The sequence below is a fragment of the Schistocerca cancellata genome, chromosome 4 (genome assembly GCF_023864275.1).
Source record: "Schistocerca cancellata isolate TAMUIC-IGC-003103 chromosome 4, iqSchCanc2.1, whole genome shotgun sequence".
Classification (NCBI taxonomy): domain Eukaryota; kingdom Metazoa; phylum Arthropoda; class Insecta; order Orthoptera; family Acrididae; genus Schistocerca; species Schistocerca cancellata.
Window position 1 is genome coordinate 56,368,734 of NC_064629.1, and position 21,533 is coordinate 56,390,266.

General features: G+C 41.4%; 1 protein-coding gene across 7 annotated transcripts in view; it reads left to right on the top strand.

Annotated features, from left to right (window-relative positions):
- LOC126184696 (homeotic protein female sterile-like) overlaps nucleotides 1–21,533 on the top strand; it is a 263,983-nt gene that overhangs the window by 211,049 nt on the left and 31,401 nt on the right. For 5 of the 7 annotated variants that reach the window (XM_049927201.1, XM_049927204.1, XM_049927203.1 and 2 more), the window contains exon 15: nucleotides 3,275–3,445. In XM_049927201.1, coding sequence (XP_049783158.1) covers nucleotides 3,275–3,445 — 171 coding nt within the window. The remainder of the gene's footprint in view (nucleotides 1–3,274; nucleotides 3,446–21,533) is intronic. The other 2 variants (XM_049927205.1, XM_049927208.1) reach the window with 1 other exon arrangement.

The following is a 21,533-nucleotide window of genomic DNA, read 5'->3' on the forward strand; positions in this document are numbered from 1 at the left end:
GTGACCTCTCTGATAGGAAATCACAAATCCAGTGACATAACTGAGACGATATTCCATAAGCACGCAATTTCACTAAAAGCTGCTTTTGTGGTACAGTGTCAAAAGCCTTCCAGGAATCCATAAGTACGGAATCGATCTGCCTTGTCAATAGCACTCAACACTTCATGTGAATAAAGAGCTAGTTGTGCTTCACAGGAACGATGTTTTCTAAACCCATGTTGACTATGTGTCAATAGACAGTTTTCTTCAAGGTAATTCATAATCTTTGAACACAATATATGTCCCAAAATCCTGCTGCATATTGACATTAACAATATGGGCCTGTAATTTTATGGATTACTTGTGCTACCTTTCTTGAATATTGGCGTGACCTGTGCAACTTTCCAGTCTTTGGGTACAGATCTTTCGTCGAGCAAACGGTTGTATATGATAGTTAAGTATGGAGCTAATGCATCTGCATACTCCGAAAGGAACCTAATTGGTATACAGTCTGGACCAGAAGACTTGCTTTTATTAAGTGGTTTAAGTTACTTCCCTAATCGGAGGATATTAACTTCTACGTTACTCATGTTGGCAGCTGTTCTTGACTCGAATTCTGTAATATTTACTTCATCTTCTTTTGTGAAGGCATTTTGGAAGGCTGTGTTTAGTAACTCTGCTTTGGCAGCACTGTCTTCTATAGTATCTTCATTGCTATCACACAGAGAAGGCAGTGATTGTTTCTTGCCTCTAACATGCTTCACATACGACCAGAATCTCTTGGGATTTTCTGCCAGTTTTCAAAACAAAGTTTCGTTGTGGAAACTGTTATAAGCATCTTGCATTGAAGTCCGCGCAAAACTTCAAGCTTCTGTAAAAGATAGCCAATCTTGGGGATTTTGTCTCTCTTTAAATTTGGCACGTTTGCTTCATTGTTTCTGCAACAGTGTTCTAACCCGTTTTGTGTACCAAGGAGGATCAGCTCCGTTGTTTGTCAATTTATTTGGTATAAGTCTCTCAATTGCTAGTGATACTATTTCTTTGAATTCAAGCCACATCTGGTCTACACTTGTATTATTAATTTGGATTGAGTGAAGATTGTCTACCAGGAAGGCTTCAAGTGAATTTTATCTGCTTTTTTGAATAGTTATATATTCCGGTTATTTTTGGAGCATTTGGGGATTACAATATTCAGTCTCGCTACGACAACCCTGTGTTCACTAATCCCTGTATCAGTTTTGATGCTCGTTATTAACTCAGGATTATTTGTTGCTAAGAGGTTAAGTGTGTGTTCACAACCGTTTACTATTCGCATGGACTCATGGACTAACTGCTCGAAATAATTTTCAGAGAATGCATTTAGCACAATTTCAGATCATATTTTATGCGTTCCTCCGGAATTAATTATGTATTTTCGCTAACATATCGAGGGTAAATTAAAGTCGCCACCAACTATTATTATATGAATCGGGTATGTGTTTGAAATCAAACTCAAGTTTTCTTTGAACCTTTCAGCAACTGTATCATCTGAATTGAAAAGTAAAAGGATCCTATTATTATTTTATTGTGGTTGCCGACAATGACCTCTGCCCTTACTAACTCACAGGAAGTATCTATTTCAAATTTTGCGACAAGTTAAAGTACTTCCAACAGCAACAAACACGCCACCACCAACCGTGTTTAGCCTATCCTTTCGGAACACCGTTACGTACTTTGCAAAAATTTCAGCTGAGCTTATATCCGGCTTTAGCCAGCTTTCAGTGCCTATCATGATTTGAGCATCATTGCTTTCTATTAGCACTTGGAGCTCTGGTTCTTTCCCAACACAGCTTACGACAATTTACAACTGTTATACCAGTGGTTGCTGTATCTACATTCTTCCTGTTTTCGGCCTGCACCCTTTGTGACTGAAGCCCTTCGTGTGTTCTCCCGAGACCCTCTAACCTAAAAAAACTGCCCAGTCCACGCCACACAGCCCCTGCTACCCATGCAGCTACCTCCTGCGTATAGTGGACACTTGACCTATTCAGCGGAACCCGAAACCCAACCACACTTTGGCGCAAGTCAAGGAATCTGCAGCCTACACAGTCGCAGAACCGTTTGTGCCTCAGATTCAGACCCTCCACTCGGCTCTGTACCAGAGGTCCGCAATCAGTCCTGTCGACTGTGCTGCAAATGGTCAGCTCTGCTTTCATCTTGCAAGCAAGAATGGCAGCCTTTACCACTTCCGTTAGCCACTTGAAACCAGAGAGAATCTCTTCTTATCCAAAGTGACACACATCATTTATATCGATGTGAGCAACCACGTGCAGTTGGCTGCACCCTGCGCTCTTCGTGGTATACGGGAGGACACTTTCCACGTCTGGAATGACTCCACCCGGTATGCACACAGAGTGCACATTGGTTTTCTTTCCCTTCTTGTTAGCCAAGTAATGGGCTCCATAACGTGCCTAACATTGGAGCTCCCAACTATCAATAATCCCACCCTCCGTGATTGCCTAGATCTTGCAGGCTGAGAGGTGTCCTCTGAAACAGGACAGGTGACCAATGAGCCACAGACAGCACCTGCAACCTGTTTGTCAGTCAAACCGGGGAGGCCTTATGTGCGGCCACGTGGGAAGTCTTTCGATGCCTGCTTCGCACCAGGGCGACCTCCCATTCGACCACAGGCGCAAGCAGTAACTGGGTTGACCACCGGTGAGGACCTATCGGAGGACTCAGACGTGCTGGACATCTGTTGGATCCCCTCGGCCGGCCCACAACAGTGGTGCCGATCCACTGCAGCCTCAAGCTGTGTAACCGAAGCCATCACACCCTGAAGCTGAGAGCGAAGTGTCGCCAACTCTGCTTGCATCTGCACACAACTATCGCAGTCCCTGTCTGTACTAAGCACTGTGGAAAACTAAACTATGCAGATAAACGGACTATCAGCACGTGCTGCGCAGGAACTGTGTCTAATAATACGCAGAGATTCAAATACATAACTATTGAAGCTCTCAGGTGAAACTAAATAATTTGCCCCTGATTAGGAACTTGTAATATGTCACAAAAATCGGTTTACTTTCCGACGCAAATGAAAACACGAGAACTGTGCCTATTACATATTAAATTCACACACAGAAACTCTAGAAACTAATAAATAATAAAATTAATGTTAAACGAATAGCTGTTAAATTCTAGGCGAATATCACATTATTTACTCATTTTGTGTAAATATTCACTTGATTGTAATTTAATAATGTTTGAAGTGCCTAAGACAGTTTCCTAATTGCACTTTTTGTATTATGAATTGCAGGTGACAAATTGGGCAGAGTCGTTCATATTATCCAGTCCCGTGAGCCATCTTTGCGTGATTCCAATCCTGATGAGATAGAAATTGACTTTGAAACCCTGAAACCATCAACCCTGCGTGAGCTGGAATCATATGTTGCCTCTTGTCTGAGAAAAAAGCCACGTAAGCCATACTGTAAGTCACATTACTAACATCCTGCTATTTTGTGACATTCCCAGTACTAAATAATGTTTTAATGAATTCAATTTTTCATACCAATATTAGAGAGAGCCTTCATTTGCTTTAGATGTCATTGTTGTACATTATAAACCAGCTCAGTTTCGTGGATACTGGATGTTATTATTTATAAGAGAATTACATATCATTCATTCACACTTAATACTGGGAATGTTGCATGACGTGTGTGGTTCTGCCATAGTGTTTCATTGCTATTTTTGCATGAGAGGTAAATGATAGGTAGTAGTAATTACTTTAAAAGCCTGTGTGTATGCTGATACGCAAAGGTACATCTGTGGATTTCCACAGTAATAACAACATTGTGGCTAAAACCTGGAGTAAGTTTTAAATAGTAACAAAATTTCTATTTACTTATGTTACATATCATATATGTAAATGATTGCATGAAGCAATAACGAATGTTCGTTGGGTATTTTTGGAATAATTTTGCTTCTGTCCTTATCCTGTAGTTAAAAACTGCTTTACCTACACGTATTGACATTGTGTTGGCAAGATCTTAAGTTTTGCTCAATCTTGGAAACATGTTCCTGAAATCATCATTGGTCTCTAGTTACCAGTGCTGTAAAAGGTGGGAACGTCCAGCTTCCCTCAGTTAGTACTTTGTCGTGTGTAAGCAACCAGATAAAATATGCACCAAAGTTAAACATTGTTTAAACTGCATCAGTAAAATTAAGAACATGTTCTAAGTTTCATGTTAGTTGAAGCAAAGTGACTGTTCACTGATGTGCGAGATCAAATTGAAATTGGTGATCTACAGAAGTTTGGTCATTTTTGATGATAAGGAGAAGGCAACGGTATAGTGGCTTGTTTTGTATGTTAACAGGTATATTCTCACACCACCCACATCTCTGTGACTTTAAATTTGATGCAACATATGAGGCTGGATAAAAGAATACAATAGTTTTTTAGTAATAGGAGAAATGGAAAACACAAGTGTACAGGTTTCAGCAAACAGAACATACTAATTTAGCCGTGGTGCATCCCCAACCATCAGAGTTCCAGCACCCAGACTATGCTGCAGTGCCTTAAAAACTTTAATAACTATGGCTACATAAATATAATGGAAAATCCTGGGTGTAATACAAATATTGGAAGGACTAAATGAATGACAACATTACTATGTAGCTGGACAACTTCCTTTTTTCAGAACTAACTGATTTAGGACAACACACACACACACACACACACACACACACACACACACACACACACACACACACATACTTGGCTTTGTTGTTGCAGCTGAACCAGGTATGACTAAATTGTACTAGCAATGCAATTTAGTCCATATGTTTGGATGTGTCAGGTGGAGTTGAGGTGGTTAGAGGAGAAAGGTGGTGAGAATGGAGGACACGCACCACTAATTCAAGCACTCTCACACAAACTGAAAATGAGGAATCCTTCATTATGCAATATTACGCTGATAAAAACTTTACTGAGACTTAACCTACCTTTCATCCTGCTCCTAACTAAAATCCTTACTGCACCAACTCCCAATCCCCCTCTGTATGGATTGTTCCCTGCAAAAGACTTAGGAGCAAGACTTGCCATATTAAACCCATCCAGCAAGTCCTATTCCAGCCCCATAACAGGCATGTGCCTCCTGTGAAAGTAGCCAGATCATACTCTAGCTGTATTGTAACTTCTGCAGCCAACTGCCCACCAGAATGATTGGCCGCTGCTGAACTATGGCCAAGCACCTAGTAGTGGATCACACTAATGAGCACAATATAATATACTTAAGTGACTGCTTCTTCACAACTCGTGCCATCTGGATCTCCCTCACTTCCCTCCCAACCCTTCAAACTCCAGCTTCTCTGAATTACATAGATATGAACTGTTCCTTCAAACATACTCTAATCTGCACTCCATCTGGCCTCAATCTCTGCTAGCCCCTGCCCCCTCCCACCCCTGCCCCCATATCCGCCTCTTCATTCGGTCTACACTCACACCCTCCCCCTTCCCTCATTTTATCTCTCCCTCCCAATCTACTTCTGCACTTCATTATATACAACATGCAAGTCGCATTGCCCCTGCCAGGGCAAGCTGATTGGTGCCACATTGCTCTCCATTCCCTTGCTGCCTTTCCCTCCCTGCCATTAGCCATTCCTCCCTCCCTTTCTCCCTCCTCTCGACTACTTCACCTGACACAACCCCTTATCCCAGTTTAGCTGCCATGCCAATAAAATGTAGTGAATTGACACACTGAAGCCGTGAGTAAGTGAATGTGCGTATCTGTCTGTGTGTCAATGTAGTGCTGAGGAAGGAAAGTGTCTGAAAGCTTAGCAGTGATTTCCATCTTGTTAATGTGCCTATTAACCACTCAACACCTCGACCATAGTGGGAGTTGTTATCTTTGTTTCTTCCAAAATTAATCACTGTAGATTCAGATCAGAGACTATTGAATGTGGCTGCTTTACACACACACACACACACACACACACACACACACACTTATCCGTGTGTGTAGTGTTCCCGAAAATAAATATCCCAGCCACACAAAATATACTGAATGAATTTAGTTGGTTATGCTGTCACATATTTGTAGTTCAGACGATTTTCCAAATTTGGACATTTTAAAACCTAGAAATAATTATTTAAATAAAAATAAATTTTTAGTATTACATTTTTATGTCTGAGTAAAAAGTTAAAAATAATTTCTCTTAGCCCAATACAGATAGTTTTGAAAATTCGCGATTGTGTGTTTTTAATAGCTATGAAAATGCTTCCAAGATTTATAACAAACAATATGAGGCACGTGCAAAAAATAATAGTTTGGAAGTGAACTAGTCCTGCATCAATTATGTATTGTATGCACCCCAGTTTTTCATAATAAACCCCACAAGTATTTATATAGCTAATTAAAGTTCACAATTACAAATTTCCAGAACTATCTGTATTGGGCTTTATACTTTTTCAGTCTGAAATAAAAAACATGTTACATGAAAAAGTTATTTTATTTAGACAATTATTTTCCTTCTTTTTTCAGTTGATCTCAAACATTTTGATGGGATTACAACAGATACATGTGGCAAATTTCAGGTTTATTTCAGTTTCTCTTCACGAGTCAAACAGCGTATTGCTTCCTACTACATATGTCATAAGAAAAAACCATGAAGGTAAACGTTAGAGAGATTTGAGCTCACACAGGGGCTTACTTGCAACTGTTCTTCCCATGAACCATTTGCAACTTGAACAGGAAAGGGGAAATGACAATGGCACACAAAGTACACTCCACCACACAGCAGACAAGCAAGTGAGTTACATTGCACTGCCATCCAGTTCTGTGCTGTGTTGAAAGTTTCAAGTCTTTAGCTCATGGGGAAGTTAATTTAAAATCAGTTGCAAAATTTGGATCAAATGGACAGATAGAGAACGAATTAATAAAAACATAATAAAGTGAGTCATGAATGTACCAAATTTGATTGATGTTGCTTCATACATCCCTGAGTAATGCTTTTATATCACTCCTTTTCATCCCCACCCTCATCTGTAGGGGTGCTACAGGGTTCTAACTGCCACAGTAATTTTTTTCCAGGTTCTAAGTGATGTGTGTGCCAAGTCTGGTAAAAATTTGCTTTCAGGCATTACATAGGTTCACCTATAAATCAGATGAATTCTTGCAGACACTTTCTGCAGCAGGTAATTGACGCACTTACAGTGTGTAGGTGCAGTGACGCAAACTGCTAAGCACAGCTGTTGTATAGTGTCACCCGATTTTCATCCCACCTCCTCCCCTATTGCAGGTAGATGGTTCTTACCTCTACACAATTGCACTGTCATCCAGTTCTGAGCTGTGTTTAGAATTTCAAGTCTGTAGCTCATCCTGAACTTAATTTAGAATCAGTCGTCAAATTTGTAGTGAACAGACAGATAAGAAAGCATCCTAATAAAAAAGTGTTAAAATTATCCTGCTGCATATAAATTCATCAACAACTGGCACATTCTTTGGTATGTGGCACATTTGTGCTTCTGGCTCTCCATCTAGGCAGACATAGGGCAAAGACAGAATAATGAAAGGAAAATGTATAGATACTGAAGGAAATAGCACTCAAAACCACAAATCAGAATGCATATACAGCGCAAAAATCGGAAATAATAATGGTGGTGGTGGTGGTAATAATAATAATAATAATAATAATAATAATAATAATAAAGTAATTTTGTGCCTCTTCTCTCGCCTCTGATCCACCAAGTGCGGTGGCACAGTGGTTATGGCATTGGACTCACATTCGGCAGGACCAAAGTTCAAATCCATGTTGTAGCCACCCAGATTCAGGTATTTGCAGGCTTTTACTGTAGGGTATTACCAGTTTCCTTCCCCTCCTTCCAAAATTTTAACTTGTTCTTTGTCTTGAGTGACGTCTTTGCTAACAAACTGAATTTTCCTCCTCCTCCTCCTCCTCCTCCTCCTCCTCCTCATCCTTTAACCCGGACTATGGATCTACTATACGATCCATTTAACACTGTGTGTAAATTGTGATTGATTCATCTCACACAGATGCTAATTATTTGATTAGAGGACAGGACACGTGTCAGAAAAAGGGAATACAGCTTCACCGATATAAAAAAGAAATCAGTTTTTAAACATTAATGTTCCATGCACATCATTTTATACTTGTCCTGTTTCAGTTTCTCTTCATTATGTGATGCAGAAACTGTTTTAAAATTTTCAAAATCTAGTATTTTTAATGTCGGCTCTGTGTGTGTGTGTGTGTGTGTGTGTGTGTGTGTGTGTGTGTGAGTGTGCGCGCGCGAGTGAGAGAGAGACCTCTGCAACAGTTACCCGTTCCAGCAGTTGGTAAGTAGACCTTGTCTTCTGTCAAAAACAGTGTTTTCATTCTATTATTAATGTATAATTTGAGTCAGATTGGTTGACATTGCAGTTTTGCTGCTTCAAGGGAATGCATGTATAATATCTGTACATTCTTATATGTAACTCCTCTGAATTCAGTGGAATCGTGATAGTAACAAAACTGCTTCAAATAGTTTGAACTATTTTAATTCCTGTGAGGGCTTTACACAGTACTCTGGGACCAGGTTACAGAAGGTTTTCTGAAGGGGTTTGTGAATGTGTGTGTGTGTTTTTGGGGGGGGGGGGGGGGGATCATTTTTCTTCAGCTCTACCTAATGTCATTGCTTAAAGTCTTCTTCTGTCACTGTTCTCAGAGCCTGAATACATGGTAGTGTGCATGTAACTACATATATTATGTAAATTATGAAAGGAAAAAGTACTAAGACACATTTGGATCAGTTAACATACATTGTATATTGATTAGCCATCATGTGTCTCTCTCATATATATATATAGAGGAAAACATTCCACGTGGGAAAAAATATCTAAAAAGAAAGATGATGAGACTTACCAAACAAAAGCGCTGGCAGGTCGATAGACACACAAACTCTTTGCCTTTACAAATGTCTGCTTGTGTCTGTGTATATGGGATGGATATCTGTGTGTGTGCGCGCGAGTGTATACCTGTCCTTTTTTCCCCCTAAGGTAAGTCTTTCCGCTCCCGGGATTGGAATGACCCCTTACCCTCTCCCTAAAACCCAAATCCTTTCGTCTTTCCCTCTCCTTCCCTCTTTCCTGATGAGGCAACCGTTGGTTGTGAAAGCTTGAATTTTGTGTGTATGTTTGTGTTTGTTTGTGTGTCTATCGACCTGCCAGCGCTTTTGTTTGGTAAGTCTCATCATCTTTTTATATATATATAATGGGACATGTTTTGTGCCTATGGCCGGAGACAGCCGCTTATGACTGTAAGACCTGGTTTCTCTTCTTTGCTCTCTATACTGAAAGGTCTCTGTCCTCACTTTGTCCTTCTCTTTTCCTTGATTCTTCTCTTAACCTCCTTCTCTCTTGCGGCGTTTGAGATCTCTCCTTTCCTTTTCTTTGTTCCTCCCTTTCTCTTTCTTTCCTCCCTGTGCATGTTTGAAGGGCGACCCACGTGTTCCCACGCCTAGCCATTGACGGGGTAATGCGTAATTCCCTGCTCCAGGTAGACAGGTAGGACACGTACGAACCCCCTGGTAGAGGCCAGGCCCAGGGAAGGGTGATTACCCGAGCTGGTACCTTCCGAACGTGCCTATTGGTCACTCTGTCTGTTTCTCGGGAGGTGTGACCTGAGGTGTGGACAATCACCAAAGGCGGGAGTGCCCTTAGAAAGGGCCCCCACTAGGAAGGAGCACGCCATCGGAGACGCTGGAAATCATGTGGGATACTTCCGCAATGGCTTCCTATACTTCTAAAGCTTCTGCCCACAAGAGAAAGTTAGATCAGTCTCAGCCAAGGAAAATTCTTCCATCACTGCCAAAGCTCCTATTTGTTTCTCGGTCTGACAAAAGTCAAGACGTCTCCACAGTCAACCCTTTCATTATTCAGAAAGGTGACAACGCAATTGCAGGCCCTATCAAGTCTTCTTCCCGGTTACGAAATGGTACCTTGTTGTTAGAAACAGACAGTGCCCTACAGGCACAAACATTGCTTTGAGCTACACTGCTACACATCTTCCCTGTCCAGGTGGAAGTGCACCATACGTTAAACTCTAGTGTATGGTGTTTTACACAAGACCACTCGGCGGATTATCCAATGAGGACATTCAAAATTACATGTCTGATCAGAGCGTAACGGCCGTACATCACGTCATGAAATGGGTTGAAAAACAATTGGTACCGACCCGTACGCTCTTCGAGACGTTTGACAGAGTTCAATTTCCATCCAACATTAAAGTGGGATTTGAGATCATTTTAGTTCACCCTTACGTCCTCTTACATAGCGTCGCTATTGGTGTCAGCAGTTTAACCATACCAGCCAGTCGTGTTCCAGTACAGCCAAATGTGTTACATGTGGCAGTGATGCCCGTGAGGTTGACTGTCCACCTCCATACCCTCATTGCATCAACTGTATGGGAGACCACACTGCTTCCTCTAGAGATTGCCCTACCTTTGTAGATGAACAAATTATTCAGGAAATCTGAGTGAACGAAAAGGTGTCCATCTTTGCTGCTCGTAAGTTATTTGCCGGTAGAAAGCTCACTGAGCTCCCAGCGGGTAAATATAGCACTGACCATGCCTCTTCTCGACCTACTAAGGAGGTAGCCACACAGACTAGCCATCTCACCTTTAGCGCCACAGTCGTCCAATCGGCCAGCCCAAAGATTGCCCGTTCAACCTCCCCACTATCACCCGCTCACTTTAAGCCTCAACCTTTGTCTGCTCCTGCTAAATCATGAGCCCAAAAATCGGACGCCCTGACTTCCAAAAAAGAGCCTACTCCCATAGATTTTTTATGTACCCAGACCTCACAACCATCAACTCCTCTCTCTTCTAAAATCCTGTTTCCAAGAAGGCTCATAAGAAAGAAAGTTCCTCTCCTTCTCCGCCACGGTGTCTATCTTCTACAGCACCATACAGCGGTACCACCCTCAGCCATCTTCTGTGTTGGCGACACACACTGCTGGTGGCAAATCAACCAATTGATCACTGGCATCAGAAGCTGCCCTATGGATCAGGATCTTCTGCCTTTGGCTGAATGCCGTTCCACACCGTTGGCTGCCGGCTCTCAGCGGTCGTTAAGTTGATAGCAACTGTGGTGAGATTTTCCCCTTTCCTGTCCACCTTATGACAATATCCATTGGAATATCCACAGAGTTTGCTCCAATCGGGATGAATTGTCAATCCTCTTACGATCCTACTCCCCAGTTGTCTTCTGTCTTCAGGAAACACAGCTACATCACATGATCACTCTGTTTTCCCTTATTTCCAATCAGTCAGGTTTGATCTCCCTTCTGTTGATGGCACTCCGGCACACAGGGGACTTAAGATTCTTCTCCATAATACTATCCATTAACATCTAACCCCTTTAAACAGTTCCTTCCAAGCTGTCTCTGTAAATCTTTCCCTTTCTGGATATACCTTCTCCCTTTGTACCATATACATTCCATCAGCCACACCAATGGCAAGAGCCGACCTCCTTGGTCAGCTCCCACCCCCCTACATGCTGGTTGAGGACTTCAGTGCCCGCCACCTGCTTTGGGGATCTCCGTGTCCTTGTCAGAGAGGCTCCCTATTGATTGACCTCTTCCACCGAGTGGATCTGGTATGCCTGCGGAACATACATTTTTGTCTGCCTCCATGTCCACTTTCTCTCAATTGGTCCTTTCGGTTGGTACTGTTCTGCTAGCTCAGCACTTTGAATGGTTCTCTCTTACACACTCTAGTGACCATTTTCCATGTGTCCTTCGATTACAGCCACAACTGCCATCTATGTACCCAAGACACTGGAAGTTTTCTCAACCCGATTAGACACTTTTCTTCTCTCTCGCAACGTTTGACGACCGTCCATTTCCTAGTATCGACGATCAGGTCACTCATGTTACGGAAGTTATTCTTACAGGTGTGGAATATTCAATATATAGTACCTCCCCTTTGCCCCGGTGTCCCCCAATTCCTTGGTGGAACCAACACGTGCATGGAGACGTGCTCTTCACGTTTTCTGCCGCCATCTGGCCAACTGTATCCGCTGTAAGCAGTTACGTGTGTGATGCCATTGCATCATCCATGATAGCAAGAAGGCAAGCTGGGAATTCTTTATTAGCCCCTTTAACACCTTCATTCCCTCATCTATAGTTTGGAGTCGAATTCGGTGGTTATCCGGCATGTCTAGTTACTCCTCGATCTCTGGGCTAACTGTCGCGCAGGGTACCTTAGTGGGCCCAGTCGCAATTTCTAACTCATTGGGTCAACATTTTGCTGAGATTTTGAGCTCTTCAAATCACTGACCAGTTTTTCTCCCGAAGAAACGAGCAGCAGAAATGTCACCTCTTGCTTTCTCCTCTCAAAATCATGGGAGCTGTAATACTGTCTTTTCTATGTGGGAACTCCAACACACACTCTCTTCGTCTCGCTCTTCCACTCCAGGACCGAATGGCATCCACGTTCAAATGTTGCTGCATTTATCATACCGTAGTCTGCGTTACCTCCTTCGCCTTCATAATCGAATTTCTACTGACAGTATCTTTCCCAGAAGATGGCAGGAAGCTATCATCATTCCTGTTTCAAAACCTGGAAAGGACAAACATCTCTCCTTTAGTTATCCCCCATCTCTCTCACGAGTAGTGTATGTAAGGTTGTGGAGCAGATGGTAAATTGATGTTTAGACTGGTGGCTGGAGTCCCGAAACCTTATAACGCCTGGCAAATGCGGTTTCCGAAAGCATCGTTCTGCAGTTGACCATCTTGTTGTTCTCTCCACTTGTGTCATGAACAATTTTCTCAGGAAACACCAAATGGTAGCTATATATTTTGATCTGGGGAGGGTATACGATACCTGTTGGAGGACAGACATCCTTTGCACACTGTTCTCTTGGGGCTTTCGAGATCGTCTACCCCTGTTCATTCATGAATTTATGACAGATCGCACAGTTAAGGTGCGGGTGAACACTACTCTGTCCCGCACTTTATCCCAAGACAATGTGGTGCCCCAGGGCTGCGTGCTATGTGTTGTACTGTTTGCCACTGCCATAAATCTGTTATGGACTGTCTCCTTCCCGATGTCTCGGGCTCCCTCTTTGTCAATGATTTTACAACCTACTACAGCTCTCAATGGACCAGCCTCCTTGAACAACAGCAAGGATTTATTGATCACCTCCACTTACGGAGCATCGAAACTGGCTTCAGATTTTCTCCCAGTAAGACCATCTGTAAATTTTTGGCGTTGCACGGAGTTTTATCCCCCTTTCCTACATCTAGGCCCTGTCGACCTTCCTTTCATGGATGTCACAAAATTCTTGGGACTTAAGTTTGACAGGAAACTGTGCTGGTCATCCCACGTTTCATATATTTTGACTCTCTGTCTGTAATCCCTCAACACCCTCAGTCTTCTGAGTGGTACCTCCTGGGGAGCGGACAGAGTGGTCCTCCTCCACCTATATTATGTCTTAGAGTGCTCGAAATTGGACTGTGAAAGCATAGTTTACTCCTCTGCACAGCTGTCTGTTCTTCAGCCTCTCGACTCTGCCACCACCATGGATTGCGTTTAGCGTCTGGAACTTCTTACACCAGCCCTGTGGAGAGCCTTTATGCTGAGACTGCTGAACCTCTGCTGTCCAATCGGCACGCTGTCCTTCTGAGTCGTTATGCTAGTCATCTGTCTTCCATGCCTGCTCATCTGACCCATGCCCTTTTTATCAACACCTCCTTGGATTTGGGGTATGCAGGCCACCCTTCCTGTCTATTACCACCAGGAGTTCGCTTCTGTCAACTGCTACAGTCTCGTTCCTTCCAATATCCAGAAACTTTCTTGACAAATGGGAATACGGTGCCACCTTGGCTTTGCCCCCGGACCTGCCTTCTCTGTGACCTTTGCCAGAGCTTCCCACGGATAGTACCCCCCACCCCTCCACATAGTTTATAGTTGGGCATTTGCTGCTCTATGTGCACAAATGGAGGCTGCCACGTTTATTTACATTGACAGCTCAAAGACCACATTTTGTGCTGGGAGTGCCTATATTGTTGGTGACACCCCTATTAGATTTCAGCTTCCCGACCAGTGTTCGGTTTTCGCTGTGGAGCTTTACTCTGTTCTCCAGGCTGTCCAACACATCCTTTGCCATAAGCAGATACAGTATATTTTATGCTTGGATTTGCTCAGCTCTCTTCTCAGCCTCCAAACCCATTATCCTGTCCATCCTCTGCTCCACCTGATTCAGGACTGCTTCCACATGCTCCACTTGGGAGGCATCTCTGTGGCATTCCTCTGGCTCCTAGGGCACATTGGTATCCGCGGAAACGAGGCAGCCGATATAGCGGCAAAGGCTGCAGTCTCTCTCTGTTGGCCATGCTGTTCGCATGGTTCTGTTTGTCAATCTACAGAGCATTTTATGTCGTCGTGTTGCTCTTTTATGGCACACACATTGGTCTGCACTTCCCAATAATAAATTACGGGACGTCAAACCTCGTCACTGTTCTTGGACTTCTTCCTCTTGACCTCATTGTCGGGAGGAAGTAATTTTAACTAGACTCCGGATAGGGTACTGTCTTCTTAGCCATTGACATCTTTTAAGTGTCGGTCCTTCCCCACTTTGTCCCCACTGGTCTCAACTGTTGATGGTGAGACACCTTTTGCTTCAGTGCCCCTATTTTAATCCACTGCGTGCCTGTTTACAGCTGTCATCTGACATATTTTCCCTTTTAGCAGATGACACGCGCTCAGCCGATCATGTCCTTGAGTTTATCAGTGTCAGTGAGATGACATTGGTTATTCGAAGCTCTTTTTCCTGGGAAAACAACCCACCTTTAATAGCAGTTTTCTAAGATTTCTTTCTGTTTTTAGTTTCCCTCCTCCTTAAGTTTTGCTCGCATTTGCTGCTCATTTGAAATTCGGTTTTTTACACTTCACCAAGCCACAGAATGGATGCTAATGTCCATAACAGTTTTGTGTAACTACATATTTTACATACATTATGAAGGGAAAAAGTACTAAGACACATTTGGAACAGTTAACATGCTTTGTGTATTGATCAACCATCATGCATACATGAACTGATCACTGCACCTCACATTTTGTCACTTAGATTAGGTGAGCACTTGTACCCATCTTGGTGAAATTGAGAGACCATATTCCTGCCTTACATGTGTAATAAATAGGTAACCTGAAAAGATACATGTATCTTCATGCTTCAAGTCTTTGCCTTTCATCATAAATGCCAGAGGATTAACTGCCTGCTGTTCTTCTTGCAAAACTGAATCCATTTCAGTTCCACATAATGAAAATTCTTTTGTTCAGTGAAGTATCTCATTTAATTATCCCTGACCAGTAAATACAACTGTGTGAATAAAAATCCTATGTCAAGATCGCAAGTTTTCTTTGTTTATTACCAGTATCGGCTCATCTTCAGATAAATGTTGTTCAGTGTGTGAAAATTAATACACATTGTCATATCCTTTGAGCTAAGTTGCCTTTTAATGAAAAATTTCAGTTGCTTATGTAAATTGACAACATTAATCACTAATCAATTTACAACTAAATTTCTCATTTTAGGGCAACTTAACTAAGAATGCGACAATGTGTGGTAATTGTCACACACTGAACAATATTTTAGATTGATCTGAAGATGGCCCATCAGTGAGTGAAACCGGAAATCAATAAAGAAAATTTGCAATCTTGATTTAAAAGTTTTGTTCACACGTGTTTTAAATCAACAGATTGCGTATCTCCCCCATTGACAATTTCAAAGAGTAATGTAAATAGAACTATGCTCTCCAGTTTTGTCGATTACCATTAGTATAATCATGTTGAACTCACTTGATTACATTAGCTTGTTATTTGTACTTCTCATTCATCATATGAATATAAAGTCAGCTTATGTTTCTTTTACCCGTGGCTCGTAGATGGAATAATTTTATTTTGTGTGTCTTGGACATGAAGCAATCCTTGAGTTTTGAATAGTCAGTAGCTGCCAGTTCTGACAAATTCTCAGGGAATTATTCATTTGGCTCTACCAACTTAGAATGGACATTTTACCTTTGCATGCACATCACAGCTAATAAGAATTTTTTAAATTTACTGAACTGTTAATAACTTCGTTCTAAATTATACTCCACTAAGAGTAACACACAGCTGAATTTTCAATCATTAGTTTGGCTTTGTATCTTCGTAAATAATACCTGCCCTTTTGGTAGATAGTATTTTCAGTCATTTTTGCTGTTCTCCATGAACATCTTCAGGATGATATTGTATTACTTCTTGCTTTGCTTCAGAATGTGTTCAGCACAAATATTGTACTACATCTTTTCCATAAGAATATTTTTAATTACTTTCATCCTTTTTTCTGTAAGTTCAGTTTTGTTTACTCTCACTGGAAAACTTAACACTTTGGCCATGATGATATTTTCTGCGTCAGACCTGTAACAAGTTCTTTACCACACAAGCTCATATCACTACCACAGTCCTTTGATGAGGAAATAGGCATTTCTTACCAGATCCCATGTCCAGCCGAGCTTATGCTCGATATCTAACCCCATTTCCAACTGAATGTTAATCCTTATTAGGAAATGACCTGCCATTAGTTATTTTGTAGACCCAGGGCCTTGATCAGTTATATATTAGACTGCAATCATTTTACACAGAAATCCTTACACTGTTTATCTTGTCTACCCTAAATAACTGTTTGTCCAGATACAAATTAAAATGTTTCAAGCAAATGTTCTTTAGCCATCAGGGGGAAGTCACCAAAGTGGCGTCAAATCGAAAGTCTTGCATCCAGCGAACAGTCTACCCGACGGGAAGCCCTAGTCACACGACATTTACATTAAGGGGGAAATCAATCAGCATGATTGCCTCCTTTGTAGCTTTGCTTTTTACAAAGGTATAAACAGCGGTATGACTTTTTAAGATGGCACCCTGTATTTTTTTTAGGTAAATCATTTCGTCTCCTAAAGACCTATTCAGAAATGTATCACAGTGTACCATTCACTGAAACACAAAATTATTAATTACATAACACAACATTGAATTTGAGCCCAGGGTCACAAACTCGTCCACTTGCTGGAGTTGTCAGAACATAAATGAAAACCAAGTAAAAACATAACACAAAGTTGACTTTGACTCTCCTGTACCATTGCCCAGGAGTAGAACATTCAAAGGTACTCAAAGTGGTGACCCTGGACACCGATACACTGGTGCACTTGTTGAATGAAAGAATTATTTATTGCTTCCAGTGTTGCCTACTGAAGGGAATTGCAAGCAAGCACGATACGTTCCTGCCTGTCCTCTGGAGTTGTTGGAATATCGCGGTATACAACATCCTTAATACATCCCCAAAGAAAAAAGTTGAGAGGATTTAAATCAGGAGACCCAGCAGGCCAAGTAACTGTTCCTCCTCGATCAATCCATCTGGCAGGATACCTTCAGTTCAGAACATGAAGTGCACCCAAGGCATTATGTGCTGGACATCCATTGTGTTGATACCACATAAGCATTCTGGTTCTTAGCAGCACTTCATCCAGAAGAGGAGGAAGAATTCGTCTGAGGAATTTGACATACGCTGTGCCGTTCAGACTACCATTAATGAAATAAGGGCCAATAATTGTAGACCAGGCATGCCACACCAGATGTTAACTCCCCATTGATGCTGATATTCCACCTGTCTAAGCCATCATGGGTTGTTGCTGGACCAATAATGCATGTTCCTTGTATTTACCTGTCCTTCGTTTGAGTAGGAACATTAATCAATAAATAGAACATTGGAGAAGTAGTTCAGGTTGGCGAGGATTTGCTGCTGAGCCCACTGACAGAACTGTACACGATTCTGTAAATCGTTCCCATGCAATTGTTGATATAGGTGTACATGGTAAGGATGGAACTGGCGACATGTAGGAATACGATGTACACTGGTTTTAGAAATGTCAATCTCGTGTTCAAGCTGTTGTGTGCTCACATGTGGATTCATAGCAACGAAAGTGAGAACAGTAACTTCGGCAGCCTTGTCTCTGCGAGTGCTACGACAATTGCGTTGTTGTGCGTTGAAACTTCACATTTCCTGAAGCGTCATAACAAGACAAGAAAACATCTGTTGGGAAGGTGGGTTCTTGTCAGAATATTGCTCTCTGTACAGTTCCGCTGCCTGCGTAGCATTTTGCCTACCTTCAACAACAACAATAAAAGAAACGTTATGTTGATGCACTTTGTAGGAAGCACAGCCTTTCTGTATGCCTACTTTACACAACAGTATTTAAAAGGACTAAACTACTGTATTAAATGTACCCCTAAATGAGAAAACAGTATTGCAGTTACTGTTCTGCTAACTTACATTCCCAATAGATGAGTAGCATTTCTACCTTCTCTTCATTGGTGTACATTCTACTCACACAACTCTTCAACTGACGATGGTTGACGGAATGATGGCTTTGTATTCTACTTTTCAGCACGTGGGTGTGTTCCGTTACCCCGAGTACCTGCACTAAGTGCTGGGAGCGTCAATGTCAGTGTAGTGTTATGTAATTAATAACGTTGTGTTTCAGTGAGTGGTGAAGAATGGGAAACGGTGATACATTTTTGAATAGGTCTTTAGGAGAGGAAATGAATTATTGAATAAAAAATACAGGGTGCCATTTAAAAAAAAAAGTCATACCACTGTTCATATCTTTGTAAAAAAACAAAGCTACAATGAAGGCAATTGACCCCCTGACAGCTAAAGAACATTTGCTTGAAACATTTTCTAATTTGCATGTGGACAAACAGCTATTTAGGGTGGTCAAGATAAATGGGACACCCTGTATACAGTGTGTGACAAAAAATGTGAAGCACCCAGAAGACATGGTTGGACGTCAGTGTATCTTCGTATGTGTACACACCATCAGTGGGTATGATGCACAAAGCCCATTGTAACCAATTCACATCCTCATGTGCCATCTGAGAACAAGTAAGGGACTCGCTGCAACATCTGTGTCATATCACGCCATTGGTCAGAGACTGGCAGCAGCCAGACTAGGAACTGCCACCGCATGTGTACACTACCATTAACACTGTAACGAATGGCTGCATTTGAAGTGATGCCATGACTGGGAGTAATGGACTATAGATGAATGGCATTGCATCACATTTATTGATGAATCACAGTTATGTGCTACCCTAAATGACCATTGTTGACGAGTATGGCAGTGACCTGGGGAGAGGTCCCATTCTTCCATTGATATGGAGAGGCACAACAAGTGATGTTGCTCCTTGTGTTATGGTGTGGGTAGCCATCAGGAGGGATATCGGGTCATGTCTGGTAGTGATTGAAGGAACTCTTGATGGCATAACAGTATGTCATGGACATTCTGCGTCTGCATGTGTTACCTATTGTGCAACAGTATTGTGGTGCCATTTATCAACAGGACATTACTAATTCGTACATGGCATGCGTCTGTAAGCTGGCAGCATGTTGTTGAGGTACTACTGTGGCCAGCAAGATTCTCAGATCTATCACCGGTAGAAGATGTGGGACCAAGTCTGATATCAACTCTTTCCCAGTGCCAGTATCCAAAATAGCAAGAACCAGCTTGCCTGAGGAGAGGATATAACAGCTTCATAAGTGAATCGATGCGTGCCTCCAGGCTAGAGGGGATGCAGCATCTCTCTGGTAGTTGGGCTCGTAGTGCCAGGTTTTTTTTTAATCAAGGAAATAACATCACATACCCTCTCATCCCATGAAGTTTCATTTTGTTTCCTCCTTCCCTTCTGGATGCTCCATGTTTTTTGTCAAGCAGTGTGCACTTGTACTTCCCATGACAAATAGCAATGAAATTATAAACAGACAGTTTTATATGGTGTACTTCTCTCTTCAGTATTAAATAAGGTTTATCTTAATATATTGACAATTTTGGTGTAACTTTCAGTTATATGGTGCTATACCTGTGTGTCAGTCAACCAAAACACTCAGTCTTGGTGCATTTACTAATATATGTCACTGAACAATTTTTTTTTTTTTTTAATATGGCCAGGTATGATGCCATAATGGCTTTGATAAGTCTGGTTTTACTTAATTCTCATTAGCACTTTTCTGATATTTCTGAATGACATTTTTCTTGGTCTGTTAAATGTTTTCTCTACATGTTGTGCCTGAGTACTCCTGAACATTGTGTAAAATAGATTCCATCCATTTTCATGTTATGATTGTGGTAATTTCTGCATTACCTTCACTTTCTTACATTCAGATGTTAGTTCTGTGGCTCAATAATTTGTTCCCCCCTCTCCCTCCAATTTCTGATTTTTTTTTTCTTCTAATTTTATTAGTATCATTTGCAAAATGACAACAGGATGAACATGTCTCTGTCAGGCAGTGAAAGATTTTTTGATGTGTTATAAATGAACTTTTTTTTAATGTAGTTTCCCCTTAACGTCAGTGCACTTGAGTCTGAAGCTGTTCCAATGAGTAGTTTCTTTCCCTAAACTGTTACTCTGGAGAGTATTCAAAATATGTGTGTATGATTGTGATAACATCTTTATTGCACTTCATACATTTTCCATCCACAAGTATTCATGTGTGTGTGGGGTGTAGGGTAGAAGTCAGTGGGGCAAAATCTGGGGACTAAGATGAATGTTACAATAATGTGTACTCCAGTTTTCTCATTATGAAACCATTTTTTGTTGGGAGCTGTATTCTCTTGATGAAATTTTTTTATAGTTTTGTTAAACAGGCCTCTTCTTGAGTTTATTTTACTGTTAACAAGGTGATCAATAAGAACATCATGTTTTGCATTTGGTACTGTTATGCCTGGCAGTTGTTGTGATTGGGGGAGAAGGGGGGGGGTGACGTTGATAGTATAATTTCTCCCCACTTTACTGTGATAATAAATTTTGCAAGTTCTCCACTTTATCACACACACTATGATTCTACGGCATTAAGAATTTGTTCATAATATCAATTTTAATAAAGTCATTGAGGGGGGAGAGTCATGAACTAAATATTGAATATCAAAGTGATGTTAGAGCTGGAAATTGTTCTCTCATTATTGTAAACATATTAACCTGATGATGCAGTCATTCTGTGGAAAATTTCGCTGATGTAACAACATATTCTGGAAGCAACTTTGACACATTTTTTGCTATTCATCTTCTGTAGAAACATTGCTTCGAGGTGATACTCTTTTTGGCCTGACAAGCTGAGAAGATTTCACTTTTATTAATACACAAACACTGTTTCACTTACAAGAGAGAATTGCAACTTGCTAGCTCTTAAAGTTTTTTGTTTTTTTGTGATCTCTATTTGCGGTATGTACACAGATTAGATTTTTCACATTTTTGTGCCTGTGTTCCGGAATTTTTGAACAGTTTTCTTCGAAGTAATTTTCAGTCAGCAGATACTAACTCATAACCATACCTTCCATTTTTCTACTCATATTGTTAAGGCAGTTTGTGTCTGGCAGGTTTTTGTGTTTTTCCATTGGCTCAATTCAACCCATCTTATTTTTCACCTATACCAGTGAGTGAATGACTGCTTCATAAAATCTGTGTTGCCGTATTGTCATCGATGTACTAGAGG